Source organism: Penicillium macrosclerotiorum, assembly GCF_028827735.1.
Source record: "Penicillium macrosclerotiorum strain IBT 26536 chromosome Unknown utg000006l_segment0_segment0, whole genome shotgun sequence".
NCBI lineage: Eukaryota > Fungi > Ascomycota > Eurotiomycetes > Eurotiales > Aspergillaceae > Penicillium > Penicillium macrosclerotiorum.
The window spans coordinates 471,683-485,217 of NW_026643085.1; the positions used below are offsets into that span (position 1 = coordinate 471,683).

Consider the following 13,535-nt stretch of genomic DNA (forward strand, 5'->3'; position numbering starts at 1 on the left):
CCATCTTAACTCGGACGGTCAGATTTATCAAAACAGGTAAGCGGAGAAGAAGATGAGGTGATCCCAATCAGTATCCCTCCCCCCTCCCCCCCTCTCTCGTGAGCTGAACATGACGGCGACTGCATGAGGGGCCGTGGCAGAGGTTTCACATGCAGCTGGCGCTCATCAATCGACCTCGGCGGGTCTTTTTTCGTGGGCGCACGCATGCGTGCGATGTCCATCTTGGGATTGGTTCCCTTTCGTTGGATCGGAGTGGCAATTGGGAGAGCAGCAACGGGCAACAGGGGGGCAAAAGCAGCGCATACCAGAAAGCCCCAACCCACCGAGTACGCGCGCAAAGGAGCAGATAGGCGCCTGGCATGTGATGGGGGAATGACACGGCAACAAGGGGGCTGCCGTTCGATTACGCCCATTCAATATCCCTCGTGGGCGGTTGGGGGGTTATGGCATGATGTGGCTCGGTCTTAGAGCGTGTCGTAGAATGGGTGAACGGTGAATGTTCCTTGGGACGTCTGGAGATGGTGCTTGCTGAATGCATCCTGTATACTTCGGGGTACACTCGGGGCTCCAGCGGTGGCGGGCAGGGTGGAGGTCACCCGCAAGTACCTCGGGCTTGTTGGGCGAGCGGGACCCGCTGAAGTTTTGTTGAGGAGGCCCCCGCCAATCAGACAGCCCCCACCAGCCTGTCATTTTGCATTTTGCAAAACGCAAAATGACAAGACCGGTATGGAACGCAGATCATCTCCAGGACATCCAAAGGAGGGTGTACCCAGATGAAGAATTGGCTTGCATGCGATTGGATCAATCTCTACGAAAGCTAGACGGTTTTCTAGTCATGAATTGGAGACCAAGCTAGATCCGAGTGGAAAATAGACACCGCAGGATCCACTAAGCGAAGTCATTCCTACTTCGTCATGGAAAAGAAAATATTCATTTCGTGACTCGTTAATCTCTATATACACACAGGCGTACATGTGAAAGGGGAATATGGGGGTCCAGAGAAATAAAATAACAAAGCCATCAGCAATTATGATATCACAGCCCAACTAGTGGACCTCTGCTCGCCGTTCGGAATCAACGAGCCAGGACGACCCGCCCGGACTGCCCGATGCGCTGAGACTGACAGTTGTTTTGCGCAGATCCGGCAGCACAAGCACAGTCTCGCCATGATTGCGATAGTCCACCTCGGAGGGAATGGGCCGACGCTGCGCGGCAGCAGCGGGAGCGCCAGTCGCCGGATCCGTGGCAGCCGGAGACAGAGTATGCTGCTGGGGCGTTGGGGTGAAAGTCCGGATCTCCAAGCCCGGAAGGAGAAGATGGCCGGGTTTCTGAGGAAGTAAAAGAACAGTGAAGCGGGTGGTCTCGCCGTCGCGAGCAAGGAAATTACCCCGCCGACGTCCACCAAGGAGCCAAAGCTCCGGGTTGGCGTGCAACTCGTATGAGCATTCGAGTGGCTGGCCGGCGTGTTCCTGGTTTGCGGGGGGGCACCATCGGCGTGTGTGGCGGAGACAAAGCTCCGCCGAGATCATCTGGCCCACGGCCGCGTGGGAGGAGCCAGGATTCGAGCCATCGGCGTTGGGGAGGAGCTGTAGCTCGGCCGTGTGTACCACTTGGATCTCAGGGATCTCGACGGGGATCATGATGCTGCGGGTGGGAATGGAGGGCTGTGTTGGGAGCCGGATGATTGGGTTGGTCTGGTAGGCCGCCGTCTAGTTAGCATACACAACAAGGGAAAGGGGGTCAAACTGGGGACGCAGGGAAAAGAACCTACCTCATGCCATGTTTTCAGCCACTGGCGTACATCCTCCGTACGTTCCTTTAGTGCACCCAACAATTCCTCCCAGCGAATACGGTTATATGACAGCATCTCAACCTCTCGAACGAGACCGATAACTTCCATATCGGCGTTAGAAAGCTGGGACCGGAAGGCGCTCACAATGTGCGACGTGAGGAGTGTAGAATACTGGTTAAACGGACTGCATTGGATGGCTGAAACAAAGCGTTTCTCAACCGCATCAAGACATTCATCATCCACGCAGGTAAAGTCCACGCGCAGGCGCAGGTTGCGCTGCTTCGCAGGAGCCGTGGCCGTGTTACCCGACGGACGGATTTTGTAAACGAGGGAAGCCGGCTGTTTGGGGAAAACGTCTAGAGCCACTGGGCCTGTCATGCTCGAATGCACCTCATAAATGTCAGAGCTAGGCAGGTTGCAATTTGTGATCCGCAGCGGGATCAGCATAGCGGGGCTGATTGTGAAACGCGAGAAGAGTAACTCGTCCTTGAAAATGTCCTGCACGTTGACCGATATAGGCAGCGTGGCAACAATACTATGCATGGACGAAAACCCGAATCGGCCCTGTTCGGTCTCATATCCAACTTCCGTGCGTGCAGAAAGTGTGGTAAAAGTCTCCTCCACAGTGTAGGGAATACGTAGGCGGACGAAAGATTGTGGCGGAAGTTGAGCGAATTCAATAATGCCAGAGTCATTATTCGCGGTGACTTCAAGTTTGCCATCCACGATTTCTGTCTCTGCGATACGCAGTCGCAAGCCAGCCGTAGCTGGCCGCACGCGGATCGTGCCGTTCTTGATGTCATTGCGTCCGCTATTTAGTTCCAGCTCCAACGTACGCATAGCTTCAAGGTCGATCAGGTGAGGCGAGACGACCTTTACCTGTAAGCCTTGGGGAGGAGGGTAACAGTAGATATACGGTCGTCGATCAGCTTCTTCATCATCATCGGTTTCTCGGAAGCCAACGGGAAGGGCTGGGTGTTGACCACTGCTAAAAGAGAAGATAATATTACCAGACTTCATCTCGAGCCGATCGACATAGTATTTGCCTTGCAACGTGGTCTAGGCTATGTCAGCTATCAACGCGGAAGTTTTCAGTAGGCGTGCTTACCGAAGAGTCAATAAGGACCTTCGTCATCGACGACTTGACCAGGAATTGTCCCGAGGCTTCAATCCAATGCTCTGCAGTCTGCGAGCCGTTGGCGCTGACTAGACGGACTTTAATCGAGTCAATCTCAATTTGAGGACCAAGAAGAAACCGCAAAGACAGTTGGATCTGAAACCCGTCCTTATCATCATAGAACCGAATCGCTGGGTCAACACGCAGGTCCGTAAAGAATTCAAGCATGGAAGCCGTGACATCCTTTTGTAGAGATTGAGCACCCTGGAAAAGATCAGAGACATAACCAGCCAATTGCTCCAGCTGTAAGATTGAAGGTGGAGTAGACAGGGCTCGCTGTCTGACAGACAACTTCGACTGCGCATACGCGGCGAATTTGGCCAGAAGTCTTAGCATCACCCGAACAAAGTCTTCATTTCTTTTTAGTTCTTTCAAGCATCGCGCGTACAGCTCTAGCATGCTTCCCTCCAAAACCACCCAGAGTTTACTGCCATAGAACGGGGCCATCTGGTGGAAATAAGAAGCGGCAGCTTCGTAGTTAGCTTGTCGGTAACGTAGGATGGCAATTTCAGCTAATGCTGTCTCAGCAGAGTTAGTCCGGTTCGCCACGATATGATGACGGATAATGTGATCGGTAAGGTCCTCATAGAGGGACAAATACGCAGCTTTGGACTTCAGCCCTGCTTTTAGAGCCCGAAGTTCAATGCCCCGAAGAGATACTTGCTGCACGGTTTCACAATCGGAGTCCAGTTTGGAGGCGTCATTCTCGTCCAAAGAGACCTCAGACAGACCACCCGCTTTGGAACGGTGGCTGTCATCAAACAGCAGCGCAAGATCGGTCCATTTCTCGGACCACCCCCGACGCTGGGCAATTTCTTCAAGGCAGCGACGCGCCAGTAAGAAAAGCTCTCCTCTCCCAGAGGCCAATTGCTCAGAGCCAGTCTTTGGAGCAGGACCAGGCGCTGGCTTCGGATGATCAAGGGTTAAACGTCGCTGCAGAAGTCCGACAGTATCAGAAAGATCCTGGGTCATTGCACGACTAGGACGGGTATTAGACGAGGAAATTAGGGAGCTTGACCGACGAGGCACATCAGAACGAGTCTCGGCTGCCGATACAGTGGAGCTGGGTGTATCGTTATTCTGTGTCACACCATGAAGAGAAGATTCAGGTAGTGCGAGGTGCGAGGTGAATGTTTGATGGAGAATTTGTAATGCTGCCGCATATGCCCAGGAGGACACAAGGTTGTTAATGGTATCTGCCTTGGCCTCATGATCCACATCGGCAAGTCCGCATTCTAGGCCATAACGAAGAGTTCGCGCAGCAAGGGTGATAAAGTCAGAGGATCGAGCACAAATCTCAGAAAGTACAATGAGATCTTCTGGTTTCTTGTCCCGGGGTTGAGTTTCATTACCAGTCAAGCATGGAGCCCTTGCAGCCCGAAGAAGCAGGGTAAGCTGTCGAGAGAAAATGTAGGTACGGAAATCGAAAATTGAAATGTCACTGGCGAGAATCATCTCTCGATAAGGCAGCTTCGTGGAGCTGAGCGGGTAATCCTCAGGTTGAATCGCCTTGAGAGGATCTTCATCCGCGTCAGGATCATCAGTTGGGTCGCCGGACTCCAGCACATTTTTCGCCCTTTCCACCCAAATTTTGCTAGAGGACAGAAGGGCATTGCCGTGCTTTTCACCGTTATCTTGCAGTTGATCTCGGATGGCAGCATCAAGCCCAATGGATAATTCATCGTAGCCAAGGAGCGCATCCTCGAAAAGGCCCACATTTTCGAAGCCTCGGGCCAGACCTTCTTTCAAAATGAAGAATGTGCAGAAATTCCACCCTGGTAGACTTCGCTGCGAGTCCTTTTCTTTGATATCTTCCTCGTACTGCGCCACGCGGAGGTCAAAAGAAGCCAATATGCCTTTCTTCACCTTATCGATCAGGTCTTCTAGTTGGTCGGCAAAATCCGGAGACTTGGTGGGAGTTCCCTCTTTCGGGAGTCGTAGCTGTGCAACACGGTCAATCGCAGTTTTTGAAGATCCATTGAAATCCGCTTTGATCTTCTCCAGGACGGTACTGGTGCTGCGGCCCCATTTGGAGGTAGGCGCAGGGGTCTTATCCACACCGTCGCCATCTTGCACCACATGCAGAATCAGCCACTCGAATGCATCGTGTTTCTCCTGGCCACTGCCCGTTGGCTGAGATGTGCTTGAAGACCCCTGCGCTTTGATCCATTCACGGAGTGTCTTTCGAGCCGTGGCCTTGTAGGTGTCATTATCGTCGCATCGGAGGAGATAGATTTTGAGATAGGGTGTCTGTCGCAAGCCAGGAATTTGATGTCGGCGGTGTGGAATTGCCCCCGTGGCATCGCTAGAGGATTTCCGCTCACTGGCTTCTGGGTGCGCGGGCGAGAAGCCGATGCGGAGTGATTCGATTGATCGAACGGGACGAGTTGGAGACTTCCAGTGAAGGTTCTTCAGGGGGAGTTTCGACTCGATGATCGGCTGGACGACAGGAAACAGGCCAGAAGGATCCGTATATTCGACTGTACGCTGTTAGCATGGGTTCGGAGAGGAGCTTGGTCGACGATCCTACCGGTCACATTACTCGACGCTGCTTTGGAAGGGTCCATGGTGCTCGGATGCTGGGAGAGGACCAATGGCACCTAGAACATTCCGATCCAAGCACCACAAGCGACTGTCTGGCTCTCCCAGGATTGTGGCGTCAATGTGAGGGTGGAGGGTGTTTGGAGGGTTCGGGGGTGTTTGGGGAACTCTCGGTCCCGCCGCCAGAATCCCGATTGGGCCCGCACAGGCCGCATTTTGGCGCGCCCGTCGCGCACCACAAACATCATCATGTAGACCTGTTTCTCTACCCGTGACAACCGCCATATAAGCACAGAGAGTAAATAGAGCAGTGATTACCAGGCCCAAGGGTTGCCTCCACCGTCCGGGTTTTCGCCTCCCACTGTGCTTGCGGCCAGCAATTTTTCTCTAGCATATCGTGAGCGAACAGCACCCACATGTAGATTATGGACTTTTTAACTCGATGGGCGTACAAGAAGGCTATCTTGATTTTGCAACCGATACCATGATTTTGAGAGTGATAGGGCTCTTCGGCCGGAGATCTGACATCTGATCCCCGTAGGGTTGAGTCTCCTCCGTATAGATCATAGACCATTCTATAGATCATTTGAGCGAGGCTGCTATGTTTTTGTCTACATCAGCAACTCTACAATAGTATCGTTTTCAGTACAATCTCACAACAAGGGTTGTAGGATTCGGTGATGAGGATAAGAGGAGGAGAGATTCAGTTAACCATACAATCACATTAAGGCTATCTGATCCAACCTAGGCTGGCCAAGCCCACGAGCGCCCGGAAAGCCCGTAATCTCCGACGGGGACATCCGCTTCCCCGCAGACCCAATAAACCTAGGTTCGTCTGTCTGGGCTGTTCACGCCAACTTGGACCTCCCCCCACCCCTCAAGTACGCTATGAGGATGTAATTTCTTGTCTGGATATCGTCACCCCAAACTTGAACCTCATCCTCTCTTTCAGTTACTGCGCTTGCTTCGAAATGGCGACCGATGACCCCTCTCCCTTTCAATCCATCCCCTGGGTCTCTAAGCTCCTTCAAGATGACTCTTTCGTGACAATCTCCATTGCCTCGAGGCAAGTGAAAACTACGTCGGAAGATAGCTTGTTCTCTACGACCATCAAGTCAGATAACACGCTGGCAGCATGCTTGACTCAATATCGCCGACCACCTCAGCCTCCCTCAGACAGCGTGCAGTCTGCCCCGTCGCCCAAAGGGGCAGAAGGCTTTCGAATGTTCTTCATTCTCGGGTCAGATATGAACGGATACCCGGGAATCTTACATGGCGGTATGGTCGCCACCCTGCTGGATGAATGCACCGGGCTTCTTCTCTCCATAAGGGGAGATGTCGGCGATGCGTCGCAGCGGAATGCGGATTCAGACCCTGGACCAGTGACGGCCTATCTGAATACCAAATTTCTCCGACCGGTGCGAACCCCGGGGGTCATTGTCGTCGAAGCCCAATTGAAAGAGGCTAAAGAAGACCGCAAGTGGAAGATTGATGGTGAGATTCGGGATAGCCAGGATCAAATCCTGGCAACTGCCGAGTCTCTGTACGTGAGAATTCGCTCGAAGATATAGACCGAGGGAGGTGATCCATACAATGGTTTTCAATGCACGTCCCTTGCCGTGATAGATACACATCCGATGCTTGACTTGTGCAATTGTCTCGATGGGCCCGAGATGTATCCTGCTCGGTAGAATTAGAACAACCACACCATTCAACCTGTCACTCCCATGTCTTGTATATCGATTCCCCGACATGGATTGATCGTTACAACAATGTCTTTGTTTGGCTACCTGGCTTCCTTTGTCTGTCTACGTAAATATTGGTATTCTTTGTTGAGATGCCAGCTCAATTCAGGACAAAGAGCAGTTCTTTGATCACTCGCTTGGCTCTCGAATCTCATCTACGAGTCCAGTATGGGCTCTGAAGGATATAAGGCAGGCCCTATCTCGATGAATAACAGCCCCGTCATCGATTATACCAAGATTGTTTCGATACTTGGCTTTCTTCAAACCCCCCAACCCGATCCCCCACGGCAGCTCTCTACACCTGCCCAACACTCTCCCTCCTGAGCTCCAAGACCGCCATGAGTGAAAGACCGGAAGGGTTCGTCGTGATCGACGGCCTTGACATCGTCGAGCCAGAGGGCAGGGAGGCGCCCAACATCCCAAGGACCGGGGCTCCCAAGCTCCCACGCATTGGTGCAGATCATCATGACGAGTTCCTGGGGTACAAAACCAAAATTTTGTTGGCATTCGATAAATGCAAAGAGACGCTCACGTTTGAGCCCGGTTCTCACTTTGCCGCGTCAGACATTCTTCTACGCGAGGCTCTATCGAGCCTCATGAAGATGACACTATGTGTGAGAGACGAGCAGGCAACTACAGGCTCAGATGTTCCTCGGTGCCTCATGACCAGACTGCTAGCCCTCGAAGACCAAATTCTTGAAGAAAGCGGTAGGTTACAGGACTCTTGTGGCAAGCCTTCCTACAATCACATAATCCACCGTCACGTAATCCTCGAGATCATGGCCCTCAACTGCGCACGGCTGACCTTGTGGACGCAGAGATCTAATGCTGATAATTATCGTGTCCTGCGCAATCCTGGAGCAGAGCGCTCAGAGAACTTGCTAGAAGATGGCGATCTACTTGTAGTGGGCATGAAAGACGGCCTCGCCGCCCTGAAACAAAGCCTGGAAAATTATGTACCTCCTCCTCTGGGGCACCTCAAAGAGAGACGCCGGCGAAAGCGAGTTCTTGCCGTTCTCCAACGACTCAACGAGCCAGTGGATGACTGTAATTGCTATTCATGCAATGAGCGTCGCCTCGAGATCCACCGTGAGCGCCAGGAAGAGGCGATCCCAGGGATTTTGCCGTCCTTGCGGGCCTTGTTCTCTCCCATCGTCCGATTTTAATTACCCGCGTTTTTTTCTATGTGGTTCGACTGGCTTTCTCTCTTCACTCGAGGTCATTCGCTTCAGTTTTCTAGACAAGTTATGATCCCTCATATTCCCCGCAAGTAGGTATCCTCCCCTTCACCCCCAGCAACAACAAAAAACTTCCTAAAAAAAAAAAAATATATTTTCTCTTATGAAATAAAACCTCCCTCTCATCAAAAAGACTAGAGATATATTCGCCTTCCCATCATACGATAGGTAGTAAAGATTCGTCAAATTATTTTTCTCGAGATTTATATTGCTAAGAATCCGATCTTATCACAGATCTACTATCTGGCCTAAAGCATTTACCAACCGCCATTTGCTACAATCAGTATGTTTTCTCAAATGTGTCTTGATCTCTACATGCCAAATTTAGCAGGCCACCATTCTAGTACTATCCATATACATAGCGTTTCAAAAGTCTGTTCCGATCCCCACTTTCACTACCCTAACATCAAATATATATATCTGTTACACTACACACTACACCACCATCTTTCTAGATATATATTTCTGGTGAAAAAATTCAAATTCGGGTAGGGTTAAACTCGCTTAGCAGCCACTAATATTTTGTATAAAATCCCTTTTCCTTCCGTACAGCTTCTAACCTTCTTCCCATCCCCAAAATCAACCTATCTATCTTCCTCTGATCTAATGCCTCCCAAGCTTCTATAATACATCTTCTAAAATAGCGCCAATCCTCCTCAGACTTTCCCATATCAATAAGCTCAGGATATAACCTAAAAAGCTTCAGTTTTAACCATCTCCAAACGGGTTCTATCGGGTTTAAATCAGGTGAGTGTGGAGGCCAATCCTCGACCCAAATACCGTGTATTTCAAACCACTCTTGGGTTATCTTTGCAATATGAATCCTAGCATTATCTTGTTGGAATATCTTCCCCGGCCTATATATAGGCAAAAGACCTTCTTCTAACGCGTCTAGATAGGATCTTGTCGTATAACCTCGCTTCCGACCGTCGGATTCCTCCCGTTCCATTATAACAAGCTTCGACCGACCACCAAGCCAGATAGCACCCCAAACCATCTGCGATATATCCTTAACATGAACCTGTTTATTAATTAGATCACGCCTATAGGCCTCAGAAGCAAATCTCCAGCACCATTTAGGCCCAGTATTCGACGATCGTTGAACAGAACACTCGTCGGAAAATATCCACTTTTGAATCCTAGAAGAATCAGTAATTCTTCGCCATTTTAACACAAAATACCGTCGTTTTAAAGCAGTCTTTAACCCTATAGGGATCTTCTTCTTTGATAAGCGTTTAAGGAGTTTAAATCGGCGAAGAACTCGACAAATTGTTGACCTAGAAGGATTACTAGGTAAGCAGGCTGATAGCTGTTTATAGGTCCAAAAAGGATGCCGGCGAGCTTGCAAATATAGGAAGGTGCAATCACGACTACTAAGCTTCCTAGGCCTACCTGAACGAGGCGCTGAATCGAAGGTGTAGTCGTTTTGGTAGCGTTTAAAGACGTTATATATAGTCTTTACCGAACACCTAAAATCCTGTGCTAGCTGAGCACGTGAAATATCACCCTTTCTAATAGCATATACAATAGCTTGACGTTGAGCAGGGGTTAACTCACCATTTTTCTTGCGATTACCACCAAAATCGGGGTGCCTAGATGCCATCTAGGTAGTTGTAGAAGGAAAGAAAAATTATGTGTGGGTGGTTGGTGTGGTGATGGAAAGTGGGGATCGGAACAGACTTTTGAAACGCTATGTATCTTCACTCCCAGCACGACAAATCAATGAACAGTCTTCAATGCGCGCTGGGCAGCCATCCCATACTTGTAAAAGGTCCACTTTGCTCCCTTACAATGGCCAAAATTGATCCGTTCATGAGAGAAGTTAAAGACATGCTGAAAGCGAGGGATGCTTAGCCTATCATAAGAAGCAGCCGCCGCATCTAGCGAAATACTGCGACAAACCTGTTCGGCCAGATCCCAACCGTCCTTGAGCGCCAGGTTTGCCCCGACCAATTCGAAGGGGCTGAGAATATGGTTGGCGTCGCCAATGAACATCACTCCATGCAGGCGAGCATTATGCTGGAACGCAGGCTTCTCCTTCGCGGGCCGAATGAAGGCCGTACCAGGGATTGTCGCCTCAACAATCGTTCTGAAGGGCTCCTGGAACATCGAAGCGGTCTGCAAAGCTTCTTTCTTTAATTTGCTGAATTCTTCGAGGCTGAAGCTTGTTTTCTCCTCTCGTTCGAGTCCCACCGTGCTCAGTGCCCAGTTTATTGTCTTGCTGTCTAAGGGGTGGTAGATGCAGCAGACCCCTTCGCCTGACGACATTTGAAGGCTGAAGTCTTGATCAATGGGATTGGGTAGTCCCTCCGAAAGAAACGAGGTTCCACCGATCTGCGTCGCGCCGGCGTAGTGGGTTTTCATGTCGTTGGGTCGAAAGCAGGCCCGAATGCGACTATTTGCGCCATCGGCCGCCACGAGGAGATCGCAGTCTAGAGTGGAGCTGTGTGAACTGCCTGTGTCCTCAGAGAGGGAGACGCGAATCTTCCCGTTCGATAGATGCTCCGCCGAAGTGCAGATTGAACCCCAATTGAAGACGGTCCTTGTCTGCTCGGCTCTCTCCACCAAAATGCGCTTGAGATTCTGACGGCTAATGCGCATGGTTGCTGCTGGGAGGTTCCCGTACACGGTCGGGTTGATCGATGACAGCCATTTCCAATCGCTTGACCAGACCCGGATATCACCGTCGTTGAGCGTCGAGTGCTGACGTACTTCGTCTAGCAACCCCAATTGCTGAATGGCCACAAGCCCGTCACCCTGACTGGCCCCATTGATGCACAGTGTATAGGAGTCCTTTTGAATAGAATCTTGGCGGGAGTTTTGTTCGTAAAGCAGCACTTCTGGAGACTCAAGTGTCGAGCTTTGCCAGAGCTTGTCGAGAGCAAGTATAAATGCCAGGCCCGCAAATCCTCCACCAGCCACGACGATTCTCTTTCCTGCAAGATAGTGGCCTGGTCGTCCGCTCATATTGGAAATATGGATACATGACAATGATGAGGGGACATTGAACGGTCATAATATCTTGTTTCAGGGTAAAGCCATGACGGGGTTGCTTACGTTCATCCTTGCCGGTGTTTCTATTCTCGGGGAATTTATTAGTGTGTCGGAGTTTCTATTCCTTCTCGCTTCGTCGGCTCGTGGCGGCACGGACTAGTATTACAACCTACCCGTTGAGAGAGTTACATTCTTCTTCAAAGTTTGTTGTTCCGACCTGATCGTTCTAATCTAGTTTCGAAGGACAATCTGTCATCAATGACGGTGGTTTTGTCGCAAAGAAATCACAAGCATTTGGAGCGATATCGGTCCGCGACTCGATGGAAAAACGCCTCCCTTCTATAATTTGGACCCTAATTTGCATCCTCTACTCGCAAGTTCTATTCTATATTGACGGAAAAGGGCTACCCGTCCGATTCTCCGACAGTACTGTTGCTGCTCATCCATATGTCACCAACAGATCCCGTATGTCTGAGAGATGACGCAGCAAGGTATGCTAGAGCGGCACCAGAGCCAGCACGCGAGGCTAGGAGACCACATTGTGTCACTGGAAAATCCTTTCGTAGTGCTATCCTATTACCACAATTTTGGAGAGTGTTCCAAAGGAGTGGAAGATCTCAACAACGTAGTTCTAGCTGACTCACCCTATTAATGAGGGTTTGATAATTATATATCTAGAGAGTCTAGGCAGCCTAAAGTCCACTAATCAACCAACGAAACATCAGGCTCTTCCAAAATTCTCACAGAGAACGCGGTTCATTCTTGTTGGGAAGGGGCTATTCTGGCTGCAGCATGGGAGCCTGGGGTTGGTTTCAGGTCTCAGCCGAGACAAATACAACCATAAGTGAGCAAATATTTCAATATGAGAAACTGGTTGAGAATTAAGGAGTAATATGCTGTGGGAGATCTTTTAGTAAAAATTGAGCAAGACTTTAACTCCACTGGCGCTGGTTTTTCCAACGAGACTCCAGCTTCCTACGCACCACTCCCCCGGATAGAAATATTTACGTGAGCTAGCAAGCTACTGGAATCTCAGTTAATCTGTTCATTTCAAAGACCATATTCTATCATGGGATGGGAGTCATTTCTGGGGATTCTATTTATTGAAGGTGTAAATTGCATGGGCGTTACCCTCCGAGTCCTGGAAGTACTGATAGAAAGCCTGATCACCCTCAGCTTCCTTCTCCCCAAGCATCTTGCCGCCATTGGTCTCAATTTTCTATGTTATTGATATCAGCAGATGCATAAAAAAGAAGCAAAAGTAAATCAAGCATACCTCAATGGCGCTTTCGATGTCGTCGACGTACAAGAAGACCTTCGTAGCACCAGTAACAGCGAGCTCTGCATCTGGAACTTTCTTGATAATACCACCACCGGGAAACATTTCCCCATCGACCTTGAAGACAAGGAGGTACTCCTCCGGAGCACCAACGTGGCTTTCAGCCGAAAATTTCCAGTTGAAAACCTTTTCGTAGAAGATGGAGGCTATTTGTGCCGCAGGGCTAGTCAGAAAGATTTAGGACAATTGGAAAACATGTTTGAAAGGTTCATACCACGCTTGGTGTCCTTTACGGGGATTTCAAGGCCCATAGGGGTACCAATAGCTGGGAGAAGCATGATGTCTTGAAGGGCGAGTCCTGATCTGGTATGTCAAGTTAACGTGATGGTTTGTTGAAGAATCTCAACGTCTCCTACGATGAATATATAGATCGCTGTGGAGAAATCTATTTGCAATTTTAAACAGCTATGAAGTGATCTTGGTTGCTTCTTCAGCTCCAAGCATTCTACCTGAACAATGTATACACGTATACAATTTCTATTTCTCCGAAAATATAGTATTTCTGATTCTCCGGAAGATATACAGTTTCTGTTTGTCCGAATGTATACAGTTTCCTTTTCTCCGAACGTATACTGTTTTCGTTTATCCGGCTTGTGTAGTAATTCTAGGAAAATGTTCCGATATGTCAGGGATATCAACAACCGTCCGAGAGTCAATATCGACGAAGCGGAACTCAGCCGCCAATCTATAGGGAACGCGGGAACCACTA

The 13,535-nt window shown here is 49.8% G+C and overlaps 5 protein-coding genes across 5 annotated transcripts; 2 read left to right on the forward strand and 3 right to left on the reverse strand.

The window, feature by feature from the left end:
- Positions 1-1,046: 1,046 nt before the first annotated feature.
- N7462_005461 (putative TMEM1 family protein) lies at positions 1,047-5,536 on the reverse strand (the record flags this gene model as incomplete). The annotated part of the gene is made up of 4 exons (XM_057077179.1): positions 1,047-1,694; positions 1,772-2,851; positions 2,901-5,449; positions 5,500-5,536. The coding sequence occupies 4 exons, from the start codon at positions 5,534-5,536 to the stop codon at positions 1,047-1,049; spliced, it is 4,314 nt and encodes a 1,437-aa protein (XP_056932759.1).
- Positions 5,537-6,481: 945 nt separating this feature from the next.
- Positions 6,482-7,081, forward strand: N7462_005462 (PaaI family thioesterase; the record flags this gene model as incomplete). Its single annotated transcript, XM_057077180.1, has 1 exon — positions 6,482-7,081. The coding sequence occupies one exon, from the start codon at positions 6,482-6,484 to the stop codon at positions 7,079-7,081; it is 600 nt and encodes a 199-aa protein (XP_056932760.1).
- Positions 7,082-7,593: 512 nt separating this feature from the next.
- Positions 7,594-8,421, forward strand: N7462_005463 (uncharacterized protein; the record flags this gene model as incomplete). The annotated part of the gene is made up of 1 exon (XM_057077181.1): positions 7,594-8,421. The coding sequence occupies one exon, from the start codon at positions 7,594-7,596 to the stop codon at positions 8,419-8,421; it is 828 nt and encodes a 275-aa protein (XP_056932761.1).
- Positions 8,422-10,315: 1,894 nt separating this feature from the next.
- Positions 10,316-11,460, reverse strand: N7462_005464 (FAD-dependent monooxygenase; the record flags this gene model as incomplete). Its single annotated transcript, XM_057077182.1, has 2 exons — positions 10,316-10,348; positions 10,396-11,460. The coding sequence occupies 2 exons, from the start codon at positions 11,458-11,460 to the stop codon at positions 10,316-10,318; spliced, it is 1,098 nt and encodes a 365-aa protein (XP_056932762.1).
- A 1,123-nt stretch (positions 11,461-12,583) lies between these two features.
- On the reverse strand, positions 12,584-13,104 carry N7462_005465 (VOC family protein; the record flags this gene model as incomplete). Its single annotated transcript, XM_057077183.1, has 3 exons — positions 12,584-12,706; positions 12,764-12,972; positions 13,041-13,104. 3 exons carry the CDS (start codon positions 13,102-13,104, stop codon positions 12,584-12,586), a joined length of 396 nt encoding a protein of 131 aa, XP_056932763.1.
- Between the last annotated feature and the right edge of the window lie 431 nt (positions 13,105-13,535).